The sequence below is a fragment of the Dermacentor andersoni genome, chromosome 9 (genome assembly GCF_023375885.2).
Source record: "Dermacentor andersoni chromosome 9, qqDerAnde1_hic_scaffold, whole genome shotgun sequence".
NCBI classification, from domain to species: domain Eukaryota; kingdom Metazoa; phylum Arthropoda; class Arachnida; order Ixodida; family Ixodidae; genus Dermacentor; species Dermacentor andersoni.
The window spans coordinates 56237237-56264569 of record NC_092822.1 but is presented as its reverse complement, the minus strand read 5'-3'; the positions used below and the strand labels follow the sequence as shown (position 1 = coordinate 56264569).

The following is a 27333-nucleotide window of genomic DNA, read 5'->3' as shown; positions in this document are numbered from 1 at the left end:
GTTAGTGTGCGCACGTATGTTCTGTCTGTGTCACATTCACCCTGCCATGGCTACGAGTGACGCTAGTTATATCTGAGGTCCAGATCAGTACACCTACAAAAAGACCCAAGAATGTAGGTGCAAGAATAACAGCCGCTGCCACAGCTTAATGGCTAGAGGATCGCGAGCGTGATGTGGAAGGTGCCGGTTTCGGAAACACGTGTTCGACACACACAAGTTCAACTGACGCAGCAGTATGCGTGGTCGCAAGGCACCAATCGTATGCCAGCACCAGATGCGTCGTACCTATATTACAACACCATCACTGCAGTCACTATACGGCAAAGCGGGAAGGTTACCTCAATCAGGGGCAGACACAGCTTGAGCTCGTTCGCTGAGGTCGACTTGTTCAACACGAAGTTGGTCAGTCCGTGGTTCTTGATCCTGTTGCCCCACAACGCCACGAACGCGACCATCCCCTCGTCGCCCTTCAGCTGCCAGTAGCTGGCGTTGCTCTGGCTGCAGAACGAGAGACGGCTCCGATTCATGCATAGCAATGCAGGCAACGCCGCGGGAGGTACTCAGGTGTAGTGCCATCATGAAAGATTCACAGCGCGTGTTTCGCAGTGCACTTGCTTCTTATGGCGCATTCCATTGGCAGAACGGGAGCGGAGGGAAAGAGCAGAGAGGGAGCACAGCAGTATATAGTACAGCGAGAGTGCGACTGCTTGCTCTGCCACTGAAACGTTCCGCGCGCTCCGAGTGCAGGTGCAAGGGCGAATGTGCATCACGTGACCAGATTGTCAAGCATCCCGCTTCGATTTTCAAGCAAACTTCGCTTCTTAGCTGCCATTGCTGCCGCACACTGAACCAAAGTGACGCAAATGGGGCCTATGAAAAATTTCTTCACATTGTCAAATCGATATATGAATCTAGCTTTCCCTCAGTGCGCGTTAAGCCAAGCAAAAAAATTTGGAAACCATGGATTAACTCTGAGCTTCTCAGACGAATCGCGCATAAAAATGTTTTCTATGGCAAGTTTATTTCAACTAACGATATCGAATTAATCTGCCAATTTAAAGTGTGCCGTAATCGCCTAGATAAAGATATAAAAAGAGCTGGGCGAGAATATTTTGCAAATTTCTTTGCAACTGCTGCTGGATGCTCTAAGATTATATGGAAAAGGCTCAACTCTGTATTACGGCATCATCCGCCTATCAGTAATGTTCTTAAATTAGATATTAATGGCATAGAAATATCTGGGAAGTGGCTTGCAGATACATTTAATACATATTTCGCAAGTGCAGGTAATACGCCTATGCTACCAAATGATCTTAGTAATGTTCCGGTTAACAGCAACACTATTTTCCTTAAACCTGTGGATGAAAACGAACTAAGCCACATAATTAAATATCTAAACACCAGCAGTGCGAAAGATATTGACGGGTTACAGATAAAACCTTTAAAATACGTTGTTGATATTCTGGCTCCATGCATTGCATATATTTTCAACCTTTGTCTCAGTCAAGCTATTTTTCCCAGTAAAATGCAAGAAGCACGCATTAGTGTCCCATATAAAAAAGGTGACAAAAATGGCATGAGCAACTATCGTCCAATATCAATTCTCCCTATGTTCTCGAAGGTACTTGAAAAAATAATTTTAAATCGGCTTATGGATTTTGAGCAAAAACATAAACTTCTAAATGAATGCCAATTTGGCTTTCGCAAAGGCCTCAGCACGGAGTGTGCCTTACTTGCTCAGAAAGAGTTAATTTCAAGAGCAATTGATGAGGGAAGACTGGTTCTGGGGTTTGTAAATTTTACAAAAGCATTTGATTGTGTCAATCATTCACTTATTAGGAAACTCCTACGTTATGGCTACCGCGGGAAGGCTGCATCCCTCATCACATATTATCTAGAACACCGCAAGCAAAGGGTTGGTATTAATGATGAACTCTCTAGTCCACTGCCCGTTTCTTGTGGCGTGCCACAAGGCAGTATTTTGGGCCCTTTCCTCTTTAATTTATATATTAATGATATCATTAGTATCAGTAGCAAGGCAAACTCGATGATACTAGCATACTCCTGATAAGAAAGTCGGCGGATGAATCAGTCGAGGAAGCAAACTTAATCCTTCAAAGATTGCATGAATGGACACGTAAAAATTGTCTTAAAATAAACACAAGCAAAACAAAAAGAATAATTTTTCGAAGCAAAAATAAAAGCGTAACAATTAATACGCCCATATTGCTAAATTTAACGCCTATCGATATAGTTCCGTACTTTAAAACTTTAGGTGTTGTCTTTCAAGAAAACTTATCTTGGGATATGCATGTAAATTCCTCGGCGACAAAATTATCTCAAACAATCAGGCTTGTTTACCGTAACCGTCATATACTGCCAACAAAAATATTGATGCTGATTTTCAACACACTGTTTCTTTCTAGACTAAACTACTGTCACTTAGTTTGGGCTACTACCACACAGGGAAATTTGGAAAAACTTTATGTACTGCAAAAAAATTCCTACGAGTCGTAGAAAATGTTCCAAAATATGTTCATACACGTGATTTTTTTATAAAGTACAATGTAATGCCAATTGCCAGTATGTACGATTATCGGCTCTGTAGGGCATACAAACAATAAATACACAATGAAGCCAGCTTTCTAAGAACACTAGCGCATTTAAAGATCAACATTACAACATATACGAGAAGGTCCAGAGATTTTGGAAAGTAGAAACCGTTAGAACGACATACGGACAACAAACTATTTGTAACAACCTGCCAAGGTTACTGAATAATTTACACAACGAAACCACCGGATTGCAAAATACCTCTTTTAAAGCTCTGTATAGTTATTTCTGCCTGCACTAGATTGTTTCCCTGGCTTTCGCAAATTTTTCCTTATCGTAACCAACTATTCCCATTGTATAGCTTATATTCTTGGCTTTTCATTTGTTTAGTTTGTATGAGAAATGTTATTGTTACAGCTTGTGTTATGATTATATTTTTCTCACCCTCGTGTTTTTTCAACAGTTTCGATACCGTTATGCCTATCATTGTTTTTTATCCTTATTGGTTAGAGATGTTTTTTACTATGCCCTGTTAAAGCGCATCTCTTTTTCTTCATTTGCTTGGCATGGTTCGCGATGCTCAATTTTGTGTAAAGGACATTTGTAAACAATGATGTACTGCCTTTGTGTTTGCTAACGCCGCGCAAACGCCAATGCGGGGGCCTGCGGCTTCGTCAAGCTGTCCATGTGGCAGCTTTTTCTGCATGCCCCTCGCGTCATGTACTGATGCAAATAAACATCATTGTCATTGTCATTGTCAAAAACAACCAAAATAAAAGGATGTGACGCGATTGCATCACGTGACTTCCTTCGCTCTCCGCTTCCCTCGCGGGAGTAGCTGGTACTAGTGCTCATGCATGTGGCTCCCCAAGGGAACCGTGCACACTGACTCCTAGTTCGAACTGCTCTCGACTGCTCTCGGCGTCGCCAAAAAGCTCTTGTTCTGCCGTTTTAACGCAGCTACTCTTGAGAGAGCACTTCGGTGGATGCTTTTAGGTGCTGCTCCTCGCCCAATAGAATGCGCCATTATCTACGACGCCTTTTTCAATTTAACACCTACTTGACACATTACAACTGTAACTAGTAAGCGTAACGTCACAACCCGGTATCATTTGCGTGCCTTTGTGCTTCCAGTTTGCGAAATATTTGCTTTTGTGGCAAGCGCACAGGTTGCGCTGTGGCCGCAGAAATGGGCCACTCCGCTCGCTCTGTGGTAGATATGTAGGTACAGATCTACGACGCCTTCCACGCAACAGCCAAGTGATATTTGCGACATAAAACTATGACGCTCAAAGTTACGCCGTATTACGTGCCGCAAATCTGTCTTTCTTTGTGTATGCGACGCACTATTTTTGGTCGCTAATTAGTGACAAGCAAGCGGCATGACTGACTGCTCAGTCGTTCGATATTTATAGTTACTCTGCGATTGTGATGTCTAATTATAAAATGCACAAGGCAGCATGCTAACGCCTTGTCCTCCTCGCACAGGAGTTTCGAGCGCCCTGGAATCATTGTCCTCATCCTGACATTGCCGGAAGTCTATTTATGTCCACTGCATGCAGAACGAAAGTCTCTCCCTGCGATCTCCAATTACCCCTGTCCTGCGCCAGCTGACTCGTCTTAGGAATGAAGGTTGCGTAAATTTGGCACATTTAGTGACAGTCTACCATAATTCGCGCCTGAAGGGGACGCATACGCGAATGACTTTTTCGGATCCTGCGGAGCCGGAACCACGTCTTCCAAATCACGCGCGCGATGGCCCAGAGAACTACGGCGACGGCTCTTTACGCACGTGTACGAGACGTGGGGACGATAGGCAGTACCGGTCATGAGAATGCATGTGTAGAGTCCGCACACACAGTCGATACCTGCGATCGAAGAGTACGCCATGGCGCGTGACGGCGCCGACGCTGGAAATCGTTCTGAACTTGTCGTAGCACGGCGCCGTCCTGACGTGCGCCAGCGACAGGCCGGCGGGCAGCTGCAGGTACAAGAAGTCGCACAGGCCGTCCTGCGGGTAGCGGTGCATGAAGGCAGCCAGCTGGGGTGAGCACCGATGGACGCACACCAGAGGGTGCCGCAGAACAGACTCCTTGTCCATGCTGAGTGCCAAGCCTGCGCTCGGCGATGAAGGCGAGTATGAACATCTATCTATCTATCTATCTATCTATCTATCTATCTATCTATCTATCTATCTATCTATCTATCTATCTATCTATCTATCTATCTATCTATCTATCTATATCTATCTATATCTATCTATCTATCTATCTATCTATCTATCTATCTATCTATCTATCTATCTATCTATCTATCTATCTATCTATCTATCTACATTAGTAGCCGTGTTATCCAGGTAACTATGCCGCACCCTTTTGTCGTGAATCGGGTACCGACTAAAACACTTGTCCAATATTGTTATACGTGCAGACTGGCAGCTCCTATCAATGACAGGGTATTGCACCACCCCCCCCCCCCTTTTTCCCTAAACTTTTGCAGTGTTGCTTTTTTTTTTCTTTCAGAGGTGATGCAACCCCAGCGTCGTTTTTTTTTTTTTTTAGGATATTATGAAACGGAACACAATAGTCTAATTTCGCTTAAGAAGAAGGGGAAAAAAATGAGACGGATAATGGCAAATGCTCTCTTAATGTTCCATACGTTCCCATCTTCGTTTTGTATCTCCTGCCTATAGTGTCTTGACGCGCACGCTTTCGCGATTGTGCCACCGCGTCAGCGCCCCCCCCCCCCCCCCAAAAAAAAAAAGAAAGAGCTTTGAAGGGACGCGTTGCGCAGCGCGTTAACAAAAAGCCAGTATGAGCAAACCCAGAGAGATCAGAAATAATGCTTATAGATATACACAACAGATGGTGGAGCTACCTCTGAGCTCGCCAACTTTGCGTCACTGCGCACATCCGACTGGCGAGAATGGAGAACATACCACTGAAATTTAACGTACGAGTGCGTCAGTGACGTGATGGGACAAAAACGCCGAAACTTACCGGTACGGTCACGCAGAGACGCTGAAAGTGCCAATGACCTCTAGGGTCTTTAAGGCATAAAGTTTCTTACAAAAATTACTAGAGGGAACTCTGGCGCTAGTGTCTACGGGAGCTGCAATGAGAGCGGCTGTCCCAGCATGGGAATTATGGGAAGTACATGGATTTGCCTAAATTTCGTTCTTTTGGCTTCAAACGGTATTGTGACTTTGTTAACTCGTCATTTTCAACAGTGTATTGCGGAATAAATAATTAAATAAACATCATTAAAATTGCCCGACGGCAAGATTCGAACACAGGGACTCTAGCACAGAGGCCTGATATTGAAACCATTAAGCCACGGACGCACGTATCGACAAGCGAATGAAACGCCCTTATGAATTCATCGCGGGCATGCCAGTGCCTTGAGACGCTTGGCGCGTTTCGATTTGGCCACCTGGACAAGCTCAATCGTTGCAATTAATAGAAACTGTATGCGTTCCCGGCGTCTTCTGCACTTCGAAGAATATAGATTGCGCCGAAATATACGACAATAATATTTATATAGCGTAATATACAAAGCCACAAGAACGTCTGAATCCACAAGCACGAAGATCAGACAAATCCATGTACTTCCCATCATTTCCATGGTAGGACAACGACTGCAGCGCCAGAGTTCCCTCTAGTAATTTTGTAGGAAACTCTATGCTTTAAGGTACCGAACTAAATAAGTAAAGTGTGCAGTTTGTCGATATCGGCGAGACCGAGACGTTACCTACGCGCTTGCGCCCATGAGTTCTGTCCCCAATGGCGCCCACTTTAGTGCTTCCTCTCCATAATGTGAGGAGGTGCACTAAGTTAAGGATGTGGGATGAATAGGACCGCGGCCTCGGATGTCACAACGGCCCGCCCCGGCGCGATATGGGAGGCCACGTGACGACGATACAATGAGAGCATAGCGGAAAGAACGCAGCAAACCTACACAGTTCAGGGCCCTTCATTGCTGTAGCATTGATCTACTGCTTTAGCTCAGCGTCGACTCTATATGCTGACCTCTCCGCTCACAATTTTCGCGATCAGACACTGCGCAGCGCTGCGTTTAACTTGTCATTTTGGGGACAGCGCCGGCAAGACGACGAATGGAGAGCGGTCAGCTTGGCAGCAAAACGGCAAGGATTAACTTTATTTAGAATCGCTACCAAATTTCAATCTACTTTACTGGCCGTATATACATTTGCATTCGCGTTTTACGTTTAATACAGAGCGCTTGATACAACATCGAAAGAACTACGCGCGCTTAAAGTGAATCCGCTCTCTATCCGGCGTCTCTAGGCGCCCAGGTGTTTGTTATACAGTAGGTTACACGCAATCAGTGGTATCAAACTAGCGGCGTGTACTAGTGCTACACTCGTATCGCAGATGAAGCTCAAATCAAAGCCGACTTACTTCCGCCGTCGTCGACGGGTCCTTTGGTTTTTTTCACTGCGAAGGAAGTTGACACGACTTAAGGATTACGCTTACAAACAACGAAGAGAAGAAAAGCAGGAGAGGTTCCCATGCACCCGTAAAACCTCTTGTGGATAATAATGCAGCTATAGGCTGGTTTCAATCTTTTGTAAGATGAAATCAGGAGCGATTTCACACAATATTCACCGCGCGTTTGAAATCTAAAGCATTTCGGAACCACATATCTCAATGGTTTATTCACATTCTTGTCACTAACTTTTTAAAACAGTTTACAGTAATATAATCGAGACCATTGTGTCGTCACAGACGACGAAATGCATCCGCGAAGTACGTTGCGAATATCGTGAATTGGCATGAGAATCCAGGATGTGGAATCAAAATGGAAACTACGAGACGATGTTACGCTTTTATCTCTATGACTAAAAAAAAATAAAACTAGTTTTTGCGAGAAGAAACAGACGAAGCTTTCCCTACGCACATAGTGACGCTGCGTTCAGCACCGAACCATGGTATTAACAGACTGACTTTCTTTTGCATGTTCTTTTTTTACGTTCGTAACTTACCGATCGGTTGTTAAAACCGACAAGAAATAAAATGATTATGTCCGTGAGATGTTTTCGGGTCTGAACAGGATATTTGTCATGTTCCTCGTCAGCAGACGTCACCTCATCGACCGCTGTTCGCATACGCCGCCCTTCTCCTACAATTAGTGACTCCACACTCTCGGCCTCTACGACAAGATCCGCCGTGTCCAAACTACCCCTCGTAGTGCCGGAGTACTATTCACAGACGTCGTCAAATTTCGCCATATTGTCAAATTCCACAATTGCGACAGTTGAAAACGATTCGAGACGCCGTAGCAGCCCTCTGGGCCAATCACAGCTGACAAAGATGGTGAATTCTCTCGGTTTATGCAGCGGTGTGCGGCCGGAATTGCAGACAGTTAATTCACAGCAAGTAAAACTACATTGGTGGGCAACTCAGTGTGAGAGTAAAGTAACAAGGACGCATATGTACTGCATATGTGTTGCTGCGCCAAGTAATCCGGCAATGTTTACAGCCTTTTCGGTTTTTCTGGAGTAAGACAGTGAACAACTGATTCAGTATAGTTTGGCAAAAATTGCGACCGTTTCGCATTTGTCAAAACGCGGTAGAGTAACGCAAAAAAATAAGGCTCAAATTCAATCCCGAATGACGTATTCCTCGGCTTATCTTATATAAGTGCTGTAATAAAAAAAATTGGCTGTGGCTTAGCTAAGGTTAAGCCCAGGATGCGAAGCATACTAGCCTTTATTTTAGTTGTTGAACCACTGTTTAGCCTGGTGAACTGCTGTTGCTTAGCTATATTTGGCTCGGCTAGACGAAGAAACAACTCATGCGTTACTCTGCTTCGCCTTCAAGAGTGGAACGCGACAGCGTTCCCGTCGACCCGCCAAGGGGTGTAAGACAATGGGCTACGGCGCAGCGACTACGCGCCCCGCATTGGACGCGGTGAGCGTCGAGCAACGCAGCGTTCGGCGCGGCAACGAAATGTGCGCCTGAGCAAGCGACGCACGCCTCAGCCTTAGAAACAGCTCGTTTCTAAGGCAACACCGCATTCACTAGAGGCGCTTCTGTACCGCTTTGAAGCATCGTACTCGTGGCTCAGTGGTGGCGTCTCCGTCTCACACTCCGGAGACCCTGGTTCGATTCCCACCCAGCCCATCTTGCAAGAGTTGAGCCAAGGCCACCTAGAAACAAGCGCAGCTGCTTATATACCGCCGCGACGCCGCGAGCGACGGCGCGAGTTGGAGCCGCGTTTCTCCTCCGTCGTGACGTCACGGTGTCACGTGGTCAGCCTTGAAGGCGACGCCGCGAGCGACGGCGCGAGTTGGAGCCCCGTTTCTCCTCTGTCGTGACGTCACGGTGTCACGTGGTATTGAAAGCGACACCGCCGCGCCTGAGGAGCTCGGTTGAGCTCTAGTAATATGCTTCACATAAAACATTATGTGTAGCTCTGCTATCGCAAACATCAGAGAGCAGTGGAGCTGGGGGAAGGCCAGCAAAGCAGTGCCGACCCGTGCACAATACACACGAGCGCCGGCAACGCGTCCCTACGGCATCCGCCAAAGGCGTCTACTACGGCGTCCGCGATTCGCGTGGCCGACGCCGTATAGACGCCGTGGTTGTCTCCACTCTGTACGGAGCGACGGGCAAGGAGGACATCGAGGCACGCTAGCAGCCGCCAGAGAACGCCCCTCCTCCCTCGCCTGACCACACTGCCTCGCGCACCACAGGAAAGGGCATGCATCCGGGCCAAGTTCCTCGCTCGCGTACGCACCGCTCCTTCTCCCCCGCTAGGCTCCACCCACCCTCGCTCCATCGCTACGCTGTGCGATGCTATTTTTATACTCTGCTTTCACTCTCTCTCTCGGCTCTCTCTCCAGCTCGGCTGCGCACGTCAAGAGAAACCAAGCGAGCTTCTAACAGCTCCACTGTAATAGGGTGTTTAAATGCTTCCTGTTGCCCTGCTTAAACAAACGTGTATATGACTATTTTCAGAAGGGCTGTAACGCGTGCGCTTTCCCTCCGTACAGTGTTCCCTTCCCTGGAAAGTTTCGCGCGAGTGCAATAGAGGTTTCATAACACCTTGCTATAGTACAGTAGCAGGGCGCACCTTGGTTCTCGAAGTACATGTAGACAACGGTAAGGACGTTCAGCACCAGCATGGTGATGAACAGGACGAACAAGTACATCGTGTACCCTTCCAGAAACCTGCACACGTGTACGTTCGTGGTCATGCGTTAGATATACATTTCGCCTGTCCATATAACGTGCTAACCTTCGTGGAATACTAGCTTACTGCATACGCAGACAGCCGCGACAGCGCCGGTAGATACGTCTAGTGACTCTTTGTCTGACAACAACGCGTTTAACAAAAGAGAAATGTAGCTCTCGTGCTTTTTTTTGGGGGGGGGGGGGGGGGAGGGGGAGGGGGTCACGGAAACATGAGAAACAGCTCTGAATGGCTGTCAGTACACTTATTACACTTCTTGGTGTTCGTACTGTGACCGGAGACTGCTCATGCATGTGTGTATAATTAAGGAACACGCTACTAGATTCCTTGACAGCAGCCCCTTTATACTAATAAAATTTGGAGGACACTTAAGCTTCGCCTTTAAGAGCGGAACGCCGATAGCATGAAAATATTCCTGACTGCTTCTCACGCTTCCCGGTAACTGCAGCGTATGTAACCGTGATGTTTACCGGGAAACGCTCGCGGCGAACGCTATGCACGAAGGCGGGCTTTCTGGTAGAAACGCGGCCTCTTCCAGGGACCGCGATGCGGTAGTGTTCCTGTATATGCTCCCGCAGGGAGCTACCTGCGGGAGCATAGACAGGAACACTACGATGCGGTAAAGTTAAACTTCGTAAATTACTGCGCGGTAGTGTTTCTGTATATGCTCACGCAGGGAGCTACCTGCGGGAGCATAGACAGGAACACTACGATGCGGTAAAGTTAAACTTCGTAAAGTACTGCGCGGTAGTGTTCCTGTATATGCTCCCGCAGGGAGCTACCTGCGGGAGCATAGACAGAAACACTACGATACGCTAAAGTTAAACTTCGTAAAGTACTGCGCGTTAGTGTTCCTGTATATGCTCCCGCAGGGAGCTAGCTGCGGGAGCATATACAGGAACACTATGATGCGGAAAAGTTAAACTTCGTAAAGTACTGCGCGGTAGTGTTCCTGTATATGCTCCTGCAGGGAGCTACCTGCGGGAGCATAGACAGGAACACTACGATGCGGTAAAGTTAAACTTCGGAAAGTACTGCCACGCTTTGAAGAATGCCGCCTTCTCCTCGCGCGCTCTGGCCGAGGCCGACGCCGGTCGCTATTGGCCTAATTGCATCACGTCGGCCCTCGCGCCGTGCATCAGCGCTATTTTCGCTCGAGAAGCGTCTAGGGCATGGGTTTTATGATGCGGCGGAGACGAGCGCCATCTGGAAGTCTTTCAAAGGAAGCGGGCGCGCTGCTCCGTGGACTCAAAGAGACATTTACGTGCCGGCGTGAGCAAATAGCGGACGCCGTCCCCGGTCTGTGCTTCGTTGAAGCGCTGGAAATTGGATTGGTTTGAGTCCTCGCGTAACATAATTAAGTTTTCTCGAATATTCCAATTATACAATCCGAGAGCTATCATGTCTTTAGGTTGTGTGTAAGTCGTAGTTTACAATTTTTTCACGTATTTTAGCTTGAGAAATTCAATTAGTTCAGTGTATTTCTTGCGTCTCGTGAACGGCCTGGGTATGTGTGGTTCGAAAATCTTTTCGTCGCTGCGACGTGTGATTCCCAATAAATTGCATAACGCGCCATTGCATTAATACGCTTCACAACATAACTGGGCTTTTTCGCGGCGAAGACAACTTTGAAAAGGCCGTCCTAGATGAAACAAAACTGGTTTTCATGCCACGCATATCAAGCTTTTACATCGCGCGCACCGCATTTTTATATGCTTCGCCACTCCAAGAAGCTGCGTTGCTTCAAAGCTGACTTCAATGAAGCCAGCCATTAAGCAACGCATATTAAAGCTTTCCCTCGCGGGCACACCTGAACGCGTGCCACGATCTGAAACGAACCGAATTAGGCCTATACTGCCAACTCGCAAATGGCTTAGATTTAAATCTGACTTCCGCTAGCTATCTAGCGCATTCTAACAATTACGATGCAGCTGTGCTGCATATAACTCCTAAATTGTTTTTTTTTTTCTTTCCGCGCCAGAGTTGAGGCAGAATAACGGCCGTGCTTACGAGTATTGGTCGGGATTCGGGAGTCTCCGGGGCAAATCGGAGTTTACAGGTTTGCCAATCACACCAACAACTGACCCAACAAGTTTTAAATTAAATAATGGGGTTTAACGTGCCAAAACCACTTTCTGATTAAGAGGCACGCCGTAGTGGAGGACTCCGGAAATTTAGACCACCTGGGGATCTTTAACGTGCACCTAAATCTAAGTACACGGGTGTTTTCGCATTTCGCCCCCATTGAAAAGCGGCCGCCATGGCCGGGATTCGGTCCCGCGACCTCGTGCTCAGCAGGCCAGCACCATAGCCACTGAGCAACCACGGCGGGTAACCAACAAGTTTTCAACGACCATATAGTTTGATATAAAAATTACTATACGACACTCTGGCGCTAGGGCAAACGCCTGAGCTGCAAGTATGGCGGTTTGGCCAGCGTGGGAAACATGGAGGAAGGAATGAACTAGGAGATATATCATCGCGCAACAAGACCCAAGCCAAACGCATCGTCCCAAGTCGTGATCGTCAGGTCAGAGCTCACGGTAGGTTTTAGTGCTCCATCTCTGCACGCCGCGGCAGCCGAACAAGTGCCGCGTCGATTGAAAGCTGCCGGGCACCAAACATCCACGGCCCATCCGCGGAGTCTCACAGGTCACGTGCTGGGTCGACTTTTCGGCGGCGGAAAAAGCGAAGGGAATGGCTCCACGGATTAGTCGCTTGACAAGGTTGACGTCAGCATGACGTAACGCTCTCTCCTAGATTATTTCCTTCCTCCTTAGATGGGAATGACGGGCAACACACGTATTTGCCTAAACTTCGTCCTTTCGGCTTCAAACAACGGCTTTGTGACCTTACGCTTTGACCGTTCTCCACAAAGCATTGCGCTACAAATGTGACAATTTGCAATGATCACGCATGTGGGCAAAAGCTAATTGCCTTTCTGCTTTGAGAAAAAAGTGCTTGGAAATTTCACAAGGACGCGTGAAGCTCCAAGAACGAAGGCTAGACAAACCCGTATACACTAACCACCGTTCTCACGGTAATGGTGCTGTATAATATATGTACTGTATATGTACTGTACTGTATCGGTACTGCATGTACGTATTTCAACTGTATATTAGCGGAACAGTCACAGTTCACGCCTCTAGAAATTTTAGGAAACTTCGTGGCAACGTTTCACGCCGCAGCCGTGTTCACAGCGGGTCGTTCGACTGGTCGGATCGTTCTGATGCACCTCTGTATGTCACTTTCTTGGCTGCATTTAGCTCGTGTACAACTGCATGCATTGAGAATGATACTCGTATTATGTTCACCGTCTCTTTTATGGGAAAGCTGCGCGAGCGATGTTTTTACGCAAATATTTGGCGATTGCGGTTGTCGACGTTTGGGCGGTGCTTACGTGGGCTCGTTCACTGCAACAAAGCAAAAAAGTTGTATTAAACATCGTGTTGCTTCAACAACGATATACAAATTCCCAGAAACACAACGCATAGCGTGAACGTAGATCTCGCTCTGCAGCTGTAACCGATATAAAGCAGGAGCAATAAATCTTGCTGGCAATTCCGGTTGCTTCAGAGAACGCTCAGCAATTCTTTATCACCCTGCGGCATATAGATTAGTCTTTTTCTTTTCTTTTTCTCTTTCTTTTGCGGCTCCCCAGGCCTGCCATCAAAAAAGAATTCTCAGAGCCACTTTTCCAATGTTGTGGGGAAAACTTTGTTTGCCTAATTGTTCATTTTTCGCGTTTGGCGGCATCTATACATGCCTGGGAATAGATGTGCTGAGTACCGGCGATTTCGAGACACTTCAATTTTCGCCGCAAAAATAAATTCTCAGTGCCACTTTTTCCAATGTTGTGGGGAAAATCTTTGTTTGCCTAATCGTTCATTTTTCGCGTTTGGCAGCATTTATACATGCCTGGGAATAATCACGTAGGAGCTATTTATCTACACGTCTTCGATTTACCCAGGAGCCTCATAATTATTTACCCTAAGAGGAAGCGTTAGCTTGGTGCCAACTCCAGCCTAAAGGAGCCAACATAGAAGCCCTGAGCATATCTAAATAAATGGCGCAAACCTCATTTTACCCCTGCCTGGACCTAAAGCGACGTCCGCACTATTGTGTACATAAGTTAATGGAAAAATAAAAATCCAATAAACTCCGATGCCGCATACTCAAATACATGCAATACCGAGAGACAGCCGCACGAGCGATTTGAATGAAACTTGTTGCATTTGAGAATGAATGCTGCATTCTAATGTCTGCAAAAGCAGAATTTTAATTTAGAACCTGTAGGCGAATTTGTAGGCTAAAGAAGATAGAAGCACTAAGTTTACATATACACAACTGTGTATCAAAACAGATATCACAATTCTGTAAACTGCATCCGATAGAGCTTACCTGGGGGGGGGGGGGGGATTTAATGTATGAATTCACGGCCTACCTGAATTCGTTAGAACAGTTAAAAGCGATTTGCAAAAGTACCACTTACAAGTTAGAGGTATATATAAATATGGTTCAGAAAGGGGTATAACATACCAATTTTATCAGCTTTAAGTGTGCTATTAGGTGCATAGCTTACAGAATTGTGATGTCTATTTTCATTGTTGAATGTCAACTTGATAGTATATATATATATATATATGTATATATATTACTTTAGCGCTGTGCAACAAATTTTATAAAAGAACTGACGATCTAAATCGACAATCCGCCCCTCCCTACGGTCACCAGATTTCAACCTTTTTACTTAAGTGTCACAGACACCTTATCAAATTGGGTGCAGTGGTTTCCGAGCAAAACAATTTCTTCGTTCCCACGTATTTAAAGCTTAGTCTCGGAGCTTAAATAACACTTGCCCCTTGTGCGGGCAGTCGGAGAGCCCAGTGACGTCATGGACTGCCGCCAGTTCTTAAAATCCATAGCACGTTGCCTGCCACGGTAGCTCAGTGCATGGCTAAGGCGTACTGCTTCTCAGCGCGAGGTCGTAGGTTCGATTTCCAGCCGGCAACATTCGCCCTCCCCCTTCGCCCCTCCCCCTTTCCTCGATGGGTGCGGAATGCGAAAGCACCCACATTGCACTGACATGTCGTTAATTCCGCAACTGCTACGCGCGTGGGTGCTGTCGTAATTAAAATGGCGGCTGATGAATTCTAACTGACGAAAAATTTACTGGGTGTCTGCACAGCGCAATTTATAATGTCCACCCACCCGAAGAACGCACGGTCGAAGAAAGAAATAAGGCCTTATTTGCCTAAGCAGCACCCAAAGAATATCTCGCTTCAACATGCATCTGTTAAGCCTACTCTCTCTCTCTCTCTCTCTCTCTCTCTCTCTCTCTCTCTCTCTCTCTCTCTCTCTCTCTCTCTCTCTCTCTCACATGTGCTTGAACTGCATTTTGTTTTTCATTCATGTTGCGCGAGATTTCGCGCAGTTTTGCTTGTATTTGCAACCGACGTTCTTCTGCGCGGTAAAAAAAAAATAAGTTGAAGATCAGAGTACGCGTTCTGTGTTTCCTCCCTCCTCCCTTGGTTCATCGCGCTGTTCCCAAGATGCATTCGGAATCGACGCACCAACTGCATAGCATAGCTCAAATGCCGTACATTAACAGCGTCGCGTTTAAAATGCCCACTTTGTTCTGACAATGGTGGGTGCCGCACAGAACCCATGGTGGAGAGCACCGTGGACATCCGCCGGGAGCCAGCCGTAACCACTGTCTCATACTCCACCGTAGTTGCGTTCTCCGCTTTGGACTCGCCCATGGTGGCTGCAAAAGAACGTCTCATCTTATACATGTCATTAATCATTAATTTTTTTGCGTTAAATGAAGAATTGAGTTCTCTAATCCATGAATAAAAAAATAACAGAGGAACTGGTAAGCGTCCCGCGAGCGAAATGCAAGAAACGCTCGTGTACTTAGACTGAGATGCACGTTAAACAAAACCCAGATGGTCGAAATTGATCTCCGAGTCCCCCACTACAGAGTGCCTCAATCATATGTTAATTTTGGAACGTAAAGCCCCAGAATTTTTTTTTTTTTTTTACATTTGATTACAACTTATCTCAATTTGTTGATCAAAGAACTTGTGGGGCTACCATACTGGACTTGGTTTTAACGACCGCGCCGGACACTGCTTTACCCGTTTCTTACATAGAAGGCTTTAGTGACCATAAACTTTTTTAACTTCACAATTAACCTACCGTAAACACTTACCAGTGTAAGGGCTAAAACTATCCGGGAATATAACGGAGCCCATTACGACGGAATAAACACCGAATTAAATGTCTTTTTCAATGAACTTTTTCTAGCCTCATTTGCTTCCCGTTCCGTGAAAGACAACAGGACACATTGTAAATGCAATATATTAGAGTTAGTTGACAAGTAGGTGTTGTTATTATCTATAGCAAATAATAAAGCTAACCGTTACTTTACTGAGCAATTTCGATCCCTACAAAATAAAAAGGAACGCTTGTACAATACCGCGAAACTTAATAATACGGTTTCTTATTGGGATAAATATAAGGAACGCCTACAAGCTTAGTGTAAAGCATTAGGTTAAGCCAAACAGAAATATTACTCCCAAGACTTACCCTCACTTATCAGCAATAATTCTAAATTTTTACTAAACGCATCGCAATTTATGCTGCAAAACAAACTCCGGTTTCTGAAGAGTGTCCAGTTGCTTTCAATGCGTATTCCTAATATGTTTTTAAACAGGAAGGGTGTTCCAACGTGTCGTTTGTTCCAGAGCGAAAATTCGCCTTAATGGCACCAATCATCGTCACTCAATCTTAAAGTTCCTACTTCACTGGTATTGATTGCATAAACTCAAAATTCCTAAATATCACCACAGATATTTCTAGTCGCATTCTGTGTCACACTTTGACCAATCGTTATCACCTGGTGAACTACCTAAGGAATGGAAGATAGCTAAGGTCATTCCCCTTTTCAAATCTAGTAACAGACATTCAACGGGTAATTATCGACATATTTCACTAACATACATATGCGGCAAACTACTTGAACATGCTATAGCTTATCATAAATACTCTCACCTTGAATCTAATATGTTTTTTCTTCTTTAGTCAGCATGCTTTCAGTAAAGACTACTCATGCTAGTTGTAGTTCTTTCAATTCACCACTGATCTTCACTTTGACATGAATGCTAATGACCAGCTTACTACATTTTTCTTGATTTCCATAAAGTTTCCAATACTGTACTTCACTGCCGTTTGAATTCCAAGTTGTCTGCCCTTTTCTTAGATTCATTAACATTATCTTGGCTTCGTAACTTCCTGTCTACGCGTCAGCAATTTACAGTAGCGAATAACTTTTCTTGTAACCTGGGTGAAGTGACTTCCGGTGTGCCTTAAGGCCTAAGTTTCTTCAGTCCATTACTCTTTTTAATATGCATTAATCCCGCCCTTACCCTCCAACATATAATATTCAGTTGCGTTGTTTGTTGACCAGTGCATCATCTAACGCGCCATTAGATATTTCGATGACCATTCTACTCTCCAAAATGACCTCGATATTATTTATAGTTGGTGCAAAACATGGCAAATATCCCTTGACGCTACTAAATGCAAATTTATTTAGTTTGGCCGTAAACGCACTAACTCGGTGTTTCACTATTTGATTAATAATACCATAATTCGTAACAACCCATCGTATCTTGGCGTCTACCTTAGACCTGACTTTTCCTGCGCTACACATGCAGCAGTCATATGTTCTAAGGCTTCTAAGTTCCTCGGTTACCTGCATAGAAACATGCGTAACACACGTTCTAATATAGGGAAGTTAGCATATCTAACCTATGTTCGTCCACAACTACAATTTCCTTCATCCTGATAGGCACCGTATCAGGTGTACCTTATCAGCCTGCTGGAAGCTGTTGAAAATGGAGCAGCCAGATTCATCTCTCGTAAGTATAACCATATTTCTAGCATTAGCCGAATAAAAAAAAGACATTTCGCTTCAGTCATTCGAAACTCGCCGCACGATCGCTTCACGGGTACATTTATATCAATAAATCTCACAGTCTGTCAATTCATGCGCCCAAGTGCACGACACGGTGCCTTGAAAAGAAGCTCAATTTCATGCGCATACATGGTCAAACGCAGGCATTTACCTTATCATCAATGACCGACTGTTGCACATTGGAACAATATTCAAATGTGCACCAAGAATCACATCTACGTCAAACCGCGAAACATTTCGGCATAACCTGAATACGCTCTTTTATAACACTCTATAATGATGTGCTACTGTACTATTTGTAACCTTTGTTTTGTGACTTTTCTTTTTTTTTGGCGCTGCATTTTTGTGTTCTGTACAAAATGCTAACCCCTTTACTCAAACCCCTTCAGTGGACCTGTAAGGTATGAAAAAAAATAGCTCTGTGCTTACATGATTGAGCCCTGCACCACCAGGTGGCTGCACCGTACATGCTGTTCACGTTTGCGCCTCCACTCATCTAGTAAAACGCCCAGTCCGCTTGCGTTTACCCAAGTACCATACAGGGGTAGAGCGGGGCACAGGATAAAGTGGAGTGATTAGATAGCAGAATCAGCTAGCGAGGGTCACGTACAAGTGGCGGTCGCGGTAGTGGCCTCCGCCTTGCAATCACGCTGGTGATGATGACGATGCTGCTGTGGTGGTGGTGGTTGTAGTTAGTAGTAATAAATATTAGCAGTAGTACTGGTTAATAGCAGTAAATATTAGCAGTAGTAGCAGTACTATCAACAGTAGTAATAGCAAATAGCAGCAATAGTAGCAGTTGTTCTTTCGGCGTTAGTGGAGATAACGCAGATAGTAAGAATGGTGGAGACCCGCCGTGGTTGCTCAGTGGCTATGGTGTTGGGCTGCTGAGCACGAGGTCGCGGGATCGAATCCCGGCCACGGCGGCCGCATTTCGATGGGGGCGAAATGCGAAAACACCCGTGTACTTAGATTTAGGTGCACGTTAAAGAACCCCAGGTGGTCGAAATTTCCGGAGTCCTCCACTACGGCGTGCCTCATAATCAGAAAGTGGTTTTGGCACGTAAAACCCCATAATTTAATCTTTAAGAATGGTGGAGCTAGGTCTAATGTGACGTTAGCGATCGATGGCGGTGTGATCGCGATGGCAACGACTGTCGTGGTGTGATGGCGGCTACGGTCTGGTCCAGCAGCGTACCGCTCATTCCAGACTGCCCGGCGGATGGTGCAAGCGACGACTGGGCAGAGGTCATCGTGACACCCGTCGTCTTCTCGTCCGGATTTGTCATCGAGGCTGCCGATGCGCGCGTGTCGCCTGCAGCAAATCGAACGAAGGACACAGATATCGCAGCGTTCCCGCACTGCACACTCAACACCGCCACTAATTAAGCAATTAAAGATTACTTTCGAACGTCTGTCGCTCAGAACTTATAAGGGTGATGGTCAGGGCTAGTTGGTTGAACTTCCAGCATGACGATGGCTATGAACCTATGAACGTATACGCTGTAAAGTAATTTACGTCCTTAAAAGTGAGAAACAGTGTAAATTTGTCACAGGTATAATTAAAGAGTGTAATGGTGTGGGCTATGGACAGATTTACATCTTCTTACAGTGACGCTGCGCATTACTAGGATGCCGGAATTTCTTCGTCTCCGTCGACAAAAAACCATGTTCATGCTTATGAGTGTAGCCATCATTTTTACGAGTTGCCTAATCCCTGACATATTTCATCTTCGCAGTCTTTTTTTTTTTAATTAAGGGGTTTTACGTGCTAAAACCACTTTCTGATCATGAGGCACGCAGTAGTCGAGGACTCCGGAAATTCCGACCACCTGGGGTTCTTTAACGTGCACCTAAATCTAAGTACACGGGTGTTTTCGCATTTCTCCCCCATCGGAATGCGGCCGCCGTGGCCGGGATTCGATCCCGCGACCCCGTGCTCAGCAGCCCAACACCATAGTCACTGAGCAACCACGGCGGGTATTTTTGTTGTAACTACCCACACTTTCAGTGCTTGTGTCCACTGTAAGCTTGCATTTCCTTGCTGCTTTTTATATGTACATACATCTCTGTTACGGACAGGAAGTCCCCATATAGCTTTACGCTCTGGGACCTCCTCCTGTATATTCCGTTGTGAACATTCATTACAGTGTAAACAGAATGACTAACCTAAATAAACGAACCGAAACTGAAACGGTCTTCATACTTATAAAGCCTGAGTGCTACACCACTACAAAATATCTTGCTCTGTGTCACGATGTCACGATAAAGTCGACGGAGCTGGGTCTACATATAGAGACCAACATTGTATTAAATTAAAATACCTTATAAGTGTTTCCAATCTTCATATTTCATCACTGTTAACCTATTACAGGCGAGATGATTGTGGTAACGTTTCTACAACTTCTAAAATACGTGCCAGACTACTCCTTTAAAAAATATTGCACCACTATCCTGTCCCTAAACATTGATCGTCATCAGCGTCGCTTGCATTTCCTTTGCTGAAAAGTCTGCGCTCGCTACTTTCCTGTCAAGACTAATATCGTCACCCTGATAACGCGCGTGCCGTTAGTAACCTGGAAGTACGAGACGCCAGCGTTAAAGCAAGGAAAGGCAAGCAAAATAAATTATTATTATTATTGCGGTACAAATATACGTCCCAAATAACGCAAACTTTTTTTACAGTGTAAACCAATTAGCACTCATAGGGGTGCTTTCTGTTTATAACTCACACCTTTCAACCCTTTACGAATGTAAATGCGTGAGTTATATACCGATCTGCACCTTTAAGGACCCTTACGGGTGTAAATCGGTTTACAGAGAAAAGTGAAATTTTAGCCATAGAGAGTTCCTATCCTAAACACGTGGAAACGGTGAAATCATTCCACTCTGCAATCACTGCGCTAAATTTGACGAGGTTTGGTTTATTTAAAGGAAAAGAAAGTCTACAACTGTAGGAAGTGAATTTTCAGTTGCTACCACGAATTGTTTTAGAAAATTTCATGAGAATTCCGAATTTTTTAAGTACCTAATTATCAAGCTTACAACTCCGTAACCCAGCAGTAAAACACAATATCGCAATTATGTAAACGACCCCTATTAAGCCATCTAAAGCGGAAGAAATTCGTGCACTGTTCACCGCTCTCTAATATAGCACTAAATTGTGAGTGGGGATTTTATTAAGCCCTCGCAAATCATTGCAACAGTTTCACGTAAGCTGCAAATTCATGTATCACATTTGTTCTCTTGAGATGCTTTAACAAATGCGGCTTACAGAAATGCGATATCTGTTTTTTTGCGCCGAGTTTCACATTTGCGAATTTCGTGCTTTTTTTTCAATGTGTACGGATTCTTTGGCGAGTACCCCGGCAAAATCTGTCTATCACGCGAAAAGTGTAATGACTTGTATCTGCACAAAAATTCTTAACTTGCGAACACACTTAGTCATTATAACAGTGTAAATGTAGACGATTGGTTGCTTTATAAGCGATAAGGAACAATTGAAACTAAAAAATTCACTGACGATTATGATACTCTATGATGCGAAATCTGAACGCTCCTGTTTACGTATTTAAATTTCACGATATGGACGACGCGGACAGTGTCTTGTGCGGCACGTTGCAAACGGAGCGAAGTGTGGCGTGAATGCCTCGCTAATCTGGAGATCGCGAGAGTTAGCGCGTGGGTGTCGAGTGGTCGCGATTCACAGCAGCCGCCGCAAACAGACCTCCCTGACGACGCACGCTACTCTGGCTCCCTCTTGTAGCATTGTCGCCGCACTACGCTTTTTTTCTCACGCTTTTCGCCATACGCTCCTCCTCCGCTTTTCTCCTCGCCTCTTTCATCCCCTACTGCTCTCCGCGTTCGCTCTTTCATCCCTCAGTGTGCTCGTTCACTCGGTTACGCCGACGCTCGCCTCAGAAACGGGCACCTAAGAGACGCACTATAAAAAAGATTAAGGTGAACAGACATAAATAATACCCATATGATCAGATTTATGCATACGCATTAGCATACATAGGGCTCCATAGACAATGCATGACGAAGCCTATAGTAGCAGTGGGCCAATTGAAATTTGGGGGTGGGCCAACCTGAAATTCGGGTTGGGTCAAACTAGAATTTGGGGGTGGGCCAACTGAAATTCGGGGTTGTGTTTACGCATAGCTCTCCTGTGGAGTTTCTACATACCTTTTTTTTTTTCCTTTTGAGACGCGTACCTATACGTACCAAGTTGCAACGCCGAAGGCTCGACATACTATCGCTTTGGGCATTGACCTTCCTTGCAGAAACTGTGATCTTGGCGCCATCGCCGAGGCCTAGCACATCCGGCCATAGTTCGGTGTTTTCGCTTGTCACTTCCCTTTCACCCACGTGGAGCGATGAAGTGCCAACGGGTGTCAGCATAGAAACGTCGCGGCGCCAAAATTTCGCATGCCCAGCGCGCTCTAGGCAATTCAGCTAGTCGCCTCGCTTCGCGTCAGCGCTGAGTGACGTGACGCCTGCCGACGCCCCTCGAAACACTGAATGTGTTTTGGCGCGTGCGCGCGATCAAGAAAATCTTGATGTGACGGTCACGATCGACGGCGGTCCGATCGCGACGGCAATGACGGTCGTGGTGTGATGGTGGTGATGGTCTGGGACCTGCAGCGTACCACTCATTCCCGACTGCCGGGTGGAAGGTGCCAGCGACGACTGGGCAGAGGCCACCGTGAAACCCGTCGTCTGCTCGTCCGGCCTTGTCACCGAGGTTGCCGAAGCGTGCATGTCGCCTGCAGCAAATCGAAAGCGCGACTCGGATATCGCAGCGGGCCCGCACTGCACACTCAACACCGGCACTAATTGAGCAATTATTTTCGGGCGTCCATCACGCTGAACTTCCAACATGACGACGGCTGGGAACGTATGAGCGCGCGGTGTAAAATAATTGACGCCATTAAAAGTGAAAAAGGGTGGAAATCCGTCTATAGCTACACTCTTTAAAACATTTACACACCTTTGGGGCGTATATTTGCCACACAACAATAACCGTTATCTGCTTTGCTTGCGTTTCCTTTCTTGAAAGCTCAGCGCTTACTGTTTTCCTGTTGAGAATGCTGTGTCACGCTGACAACGCGCAAGCCGTTTGTGACTTCGAAGTACCGGGCTCGCGTGCAAGACAGATGACCATTATTGCTGGCGGACAAGATACGACCCAAAGGGTGTAAACTTCTTTGAGAGTGTATAATTATAAAGAGTGTAATGGGAGTGAGAGTCGTCATCATCGTTTTTTCGCTTTTAGGGGTGCAAATTATTTCACAGTGTACTCCGATAATGGAACGCGGCTGAGCATTGGTTAAAAATATAGCGATTAACCGGAACCTTATGCTTGAATAATTATTGGATGAATCAAATTTGTGGATTTACGTACGCGCGGTAAAGGATCAACTGATCATTTTTTTTTTACAATAACTTTAAAATTTTATTGGACTGTAGGTTTACGTCATCGCCATGTCACCAGTATGTTGTGGAGCGACTGCAGCTACGCATGGCTACATCTTCGCCGTACCGTAGAGTTGATAAAATTTTGTTTAACTTGGTGTTGCATCGTGAGACTTATTTGAATGCAAGTTAGAATAGCATGCAAATATATCGGGCCCTCCCATTCGCATCAGCGAACATTAGTTTAAGAATTATTATACTGCTAAATGCACGAGAAAGCTTCACGCGTGGGGTCTACGCATGTAGCGTGTTTCTCATATTTGGGCACGTAAAGAGCGTGCACCCGTATAGTCAACTGTGGAACAAAAAAAATGACACGCATAATATCCTGTGGGAGTTACCTAAATGATGCTGCAGCACTTGCTACTAATCACCTGCCTTATGTTCATGTGTTTGATATAATTGCCAGAAACACTGCGAAAGAATTGTGAAACGGAGACGCACGGTTGCAACACCGAATTATTAACTGCGACCAGCATGAGACTACGAAGAAGAGGCGAGTAGTAGGAATGTTTATGTTACATATAGTGGTGCGTCTGTATGATGCCGCTGCTACGTGGAAGATGCGCACTGGCCGACGCACGCTGTAGCACGTCACGTAATTGAACACTGCCACGTTTGGTTGACCTCGCGCGTAGACGTGGTCGGTGACGCTGCCTCCTCTCGATGCGAATCATTATCAGCCATGACCAACCGTACTCCGGCGGCAGCTACCTTGAAAGCGGTCTGCGATGGCGACGGAGTGCTCCAAGTGCTGATGGCTTTGTGTGCACTGTGTTCTCGCCGCTTAGTTCGCGTTGAAGCGAGAGGCAGCACGAAGGTCAATACGCTCGCTGCTGTGGGCCTTGTCTTGAAAGCGATCGTATTACGAGACGGACGGACGGAAGGACGGATGGATAGCGCCATTAATAATGTAATATAATAGCTCTTCCACAGCCAGTTTCGGTACCGTTTCTAATAACCAATCCAATAATTAATCTATCAATCAATGGTAGTTTGCGCCGGCCACGAAAGGGGTAGGTAGGAAGAAACGATGTTATACCGTATACGTTCAAGTAAAGACCGCACTTTACCGATTTCGACGGCCTTAGACGGGGGCGTGTAATTTGGTTTTAGTTTTTCTGGCAGTGCGTAATCCCCCTTATCCCTCTATACCAAATAACCGAACGCTATTGTTTTTACATTGTAATCTAGAGTTCGACGGAACTGGTAACGGAACAGGTAATAGCATCATTAGTAAATCAGGTCACTGACCACTGTATATAAACAACACAAAACATGAGATTTCGGGATCTGTACAGATCCTTTGTTCACAATGAGCTGGCCATCACAAGATTCTTTTATAAGTGCCTGGGCACCTTTCCCAGGGTTCGAGAGTACACGTTGTCCATATTTTGGCCGGTCAAGTTGGGGGTGCGGCTCTTACACCAGTAATACCCCTACTAGAGAGTAACTGTGGTATACGAAGAAAAAACAAGATTCTCCTAAATTAGGAGCTTGATTAGAACAAAATACGCCGTCAGCTTTACTCCCGCCTCTTTGAAACGAGGGATTCTATCCGTTACGAAGCTCACCTGAGGAACGCCTGCCGCAAAAAGCAGAACCGAACACAGACCAGATCTTCTTCCTTCAAATTCTGGCACGTACAGACCAGATCAGACACCAAGGATTAGCTCGTGCGTGTTCACGTGGGAGGGATCATCATCATCATCATCATCATCATCATCATCATCATCATCATCATTATTATTATTATTATTATTAATGATGACATCATAGTGCATAACGCTAAGGGTGACTGGCCAAGAATCAAGTGGCGTATGAAAGGAAAGAGAGAGAAGGGAGGAAAGAAAGGCAGGGAGGTTACTAGACTTTCTCCAGTTTTCTACCCCACACGTGGGGAGGGGAATGGGGGAGTGAAAGGGCCTGCACTAATTGGAGTATACGACGTTGGTCAACATGACGTCGACGATAGATAACGATGAACGTGCAGCGCTTCCGGGCCCGAAAACGTTCTGATCCACAATCCATAAGAGCGACCTCGCACCAGCCCTTTCTTGTTCAGCTAAAACAACGACAAATTAACTATTACCGATAAAGTATGCGCGACTTCTAAGCTTGACTTCTTCCAATAAAACGTCAACCTCGAAAGCAGGAACGGCGGTAATTAGGTGACATGAGCATATTATACAGACACGAGTTCATTCTCTGTTCTTGTCCCGAAAATCAGGCCATTGATTGTACTCTGCCTATAGAGGTTTTGAACTGGGCTGGTCCGAAGAGCACCAGTAGCTAGCCGAATGCTTATATGGTATATGGATCAAGGATCTTTAACGTTGTTTTAGAGGCTGACTGAAATACTAGGCTGCCATAGTTTATTTGGGATCTTATAAGACTATTGCATAGTCGCAGCAGACACTACGTGTCAGCTCCCCAGGAATAATGGTCAAGGATATTTTGACATTGATCGAGTTTAGGCACTTCATTTTTTAAATTCTTGGGGTGTGGAATAAATGTAGGTTTGCTATCAAAAATGACGCCGAGAAACTTACGTTGGCTTTTGACCGTAGGTCACATGGCTTCCATTCAATTCAATAGATGAATAAGGGCGCAGGCCTTTCTTTCTTGTAAATAGTATGCATGTTCTTTTTTTTTTCATATTCTACCGGAAACAATTCTCATTTGCCCATTTCGACGGTTTATTTACAATAAGCTGAACTTGAGGCTCGCAAATAAATAAATTGCAAGGTTGAAAGCTCACTTGCAGATCACCTACATAGACCGAGCAGGCGATTCTTGGCGATACAGAAGAGAATTCATTTACACAATAAACAGCATGCTAAGTACACCTCCCGGGGAACACCCTTTTCTTGCACAAAGGTTCGAGACAGAATGTTTCCTATTCTCACTCAGAACTTTCGATCGGAGAGGTAGCTCTGTACGACACGGGGCCCCATGTTTCCGCTTATTCCATATGCGGTCAAGCCTTACACTGTGTCACACTGTCATGCTGTGTTGTATGCCCTTTCGCGGTCAAAGGATACAGAAAGGCAGTACTGATCAAGGACAAATGCATCTTGTATGTACGATTCGAGGAGGACCACGTTACCGGTTGGTGATCTACCTGCACGGCGCGTATATAGTGTACCACTGTTTTCCAGAAAGTGTATAATGCGGCGATTCACGATTTTTTCGAACAGTTTCGATAAGCTACTTGTTAAAGCTATCGACCGATAATATGTAACCATGGAGGAATCTTTGACTTGATTGAGGATTGGTATAACGACTGCCTCTTTCCAACTGTTAGGCAAACAGCCAGCATGAAAAAAAATATTTTAAAGGCCAACCAAGCATACAGGCGTTTCCTCAGGCAGTTGCTTTGTCAAGTCGTAACTGATCTGGTCCTCGCCCGGAGCTGAACTTCAACAACTGTTTAGAGCGATGCTTAGTTCGTGCATTGCTGTTATAGCCCTCTATACTTCGTTTCTGAGAAAGCAGTGATCTGCGTTCAGCCTTTTCTTTTTTTGTTCGCTAAAATCTCATTCGTATAGTCAAATGAACTAGAAATATTTTCAAAACGCTCACCGAGAATGTCAGCTTGTTCTTCTAATGTGTCGCCTAGATTATTTACCAATGAGAGTGGGCCAAGAGCTTGCCCCTTAAGCCTCCGCACCCTCGCATAGACCTCCTTTTTATCTTCATGTGAGGCTATGTCCGACACGTAGTTTCTCCAGCTCTCACTCTTGTCCTCACGTCGCATGTGCCTTCCAATAGCCTTTGTGCGCTTGAAAGCGAAAGCGTACCCCACGCTTTATTTTGTCTCTTTTTTTTTTTTTTTTTTAGCCAGCTCACACTCGCCATTCCACCACGGCTTGGTATTAACACAAGTGCGTCCTTTTTGCACGATAGACTCTAGGGCCGCATTTAATATATGTTCCGTGAGAAATACATTCATTTCCCCGATTTCTAAGTGTCTGATTGAATCATATGAGAGAGAGTCGTCTAAATTTCTCCCAATTACCTGTGTTAAATTTCCATTTTCTTTTTTCGGTAGGCAATAGGATCAAGCGTATCTGCAGTGGTCAGAACTAGCGGAAAATGAC

The 27333-nt window shown here is 45.5% G+C and overlaps 1 protein-coding gene across 1 annotated transcript in view; it reads right to left on the bottom strand.

The window, feature by feature from the left end:
* LOC126528059 (uncharacterized) overlaps positions 1 to 22516 on the bottom strand; it is a 38051-nt gene extending 15535 nt beyond the window's left edge. The window contains exons 1-5 of the mRNA XM_055069290.1: positions 22405 to 22516; positions 15415 to 15538; positions 9652 to 9749; positions 4422 to 4668; positions 339 to 498 (exon numbers count right to left, since the gene is read on the bottom strand). Coding sequence (XP_054925265.1) covers positions 339 to 498; positions 4422 to 4668; positions 9652 to 9749; positions 15415 to 15538; positions 22405 to 22516 — 741 coding nt within the window. The remainder of the gene's footprint in view (positions 1 to 338; positions 499 to 4421; positions 4669 to 9651; positions 9750 to 15414; positions 15539 to 22404) is intronic.
* Between the last annotated feature and the right edge of the window lie 4817 nt (positions 22517 to 27333).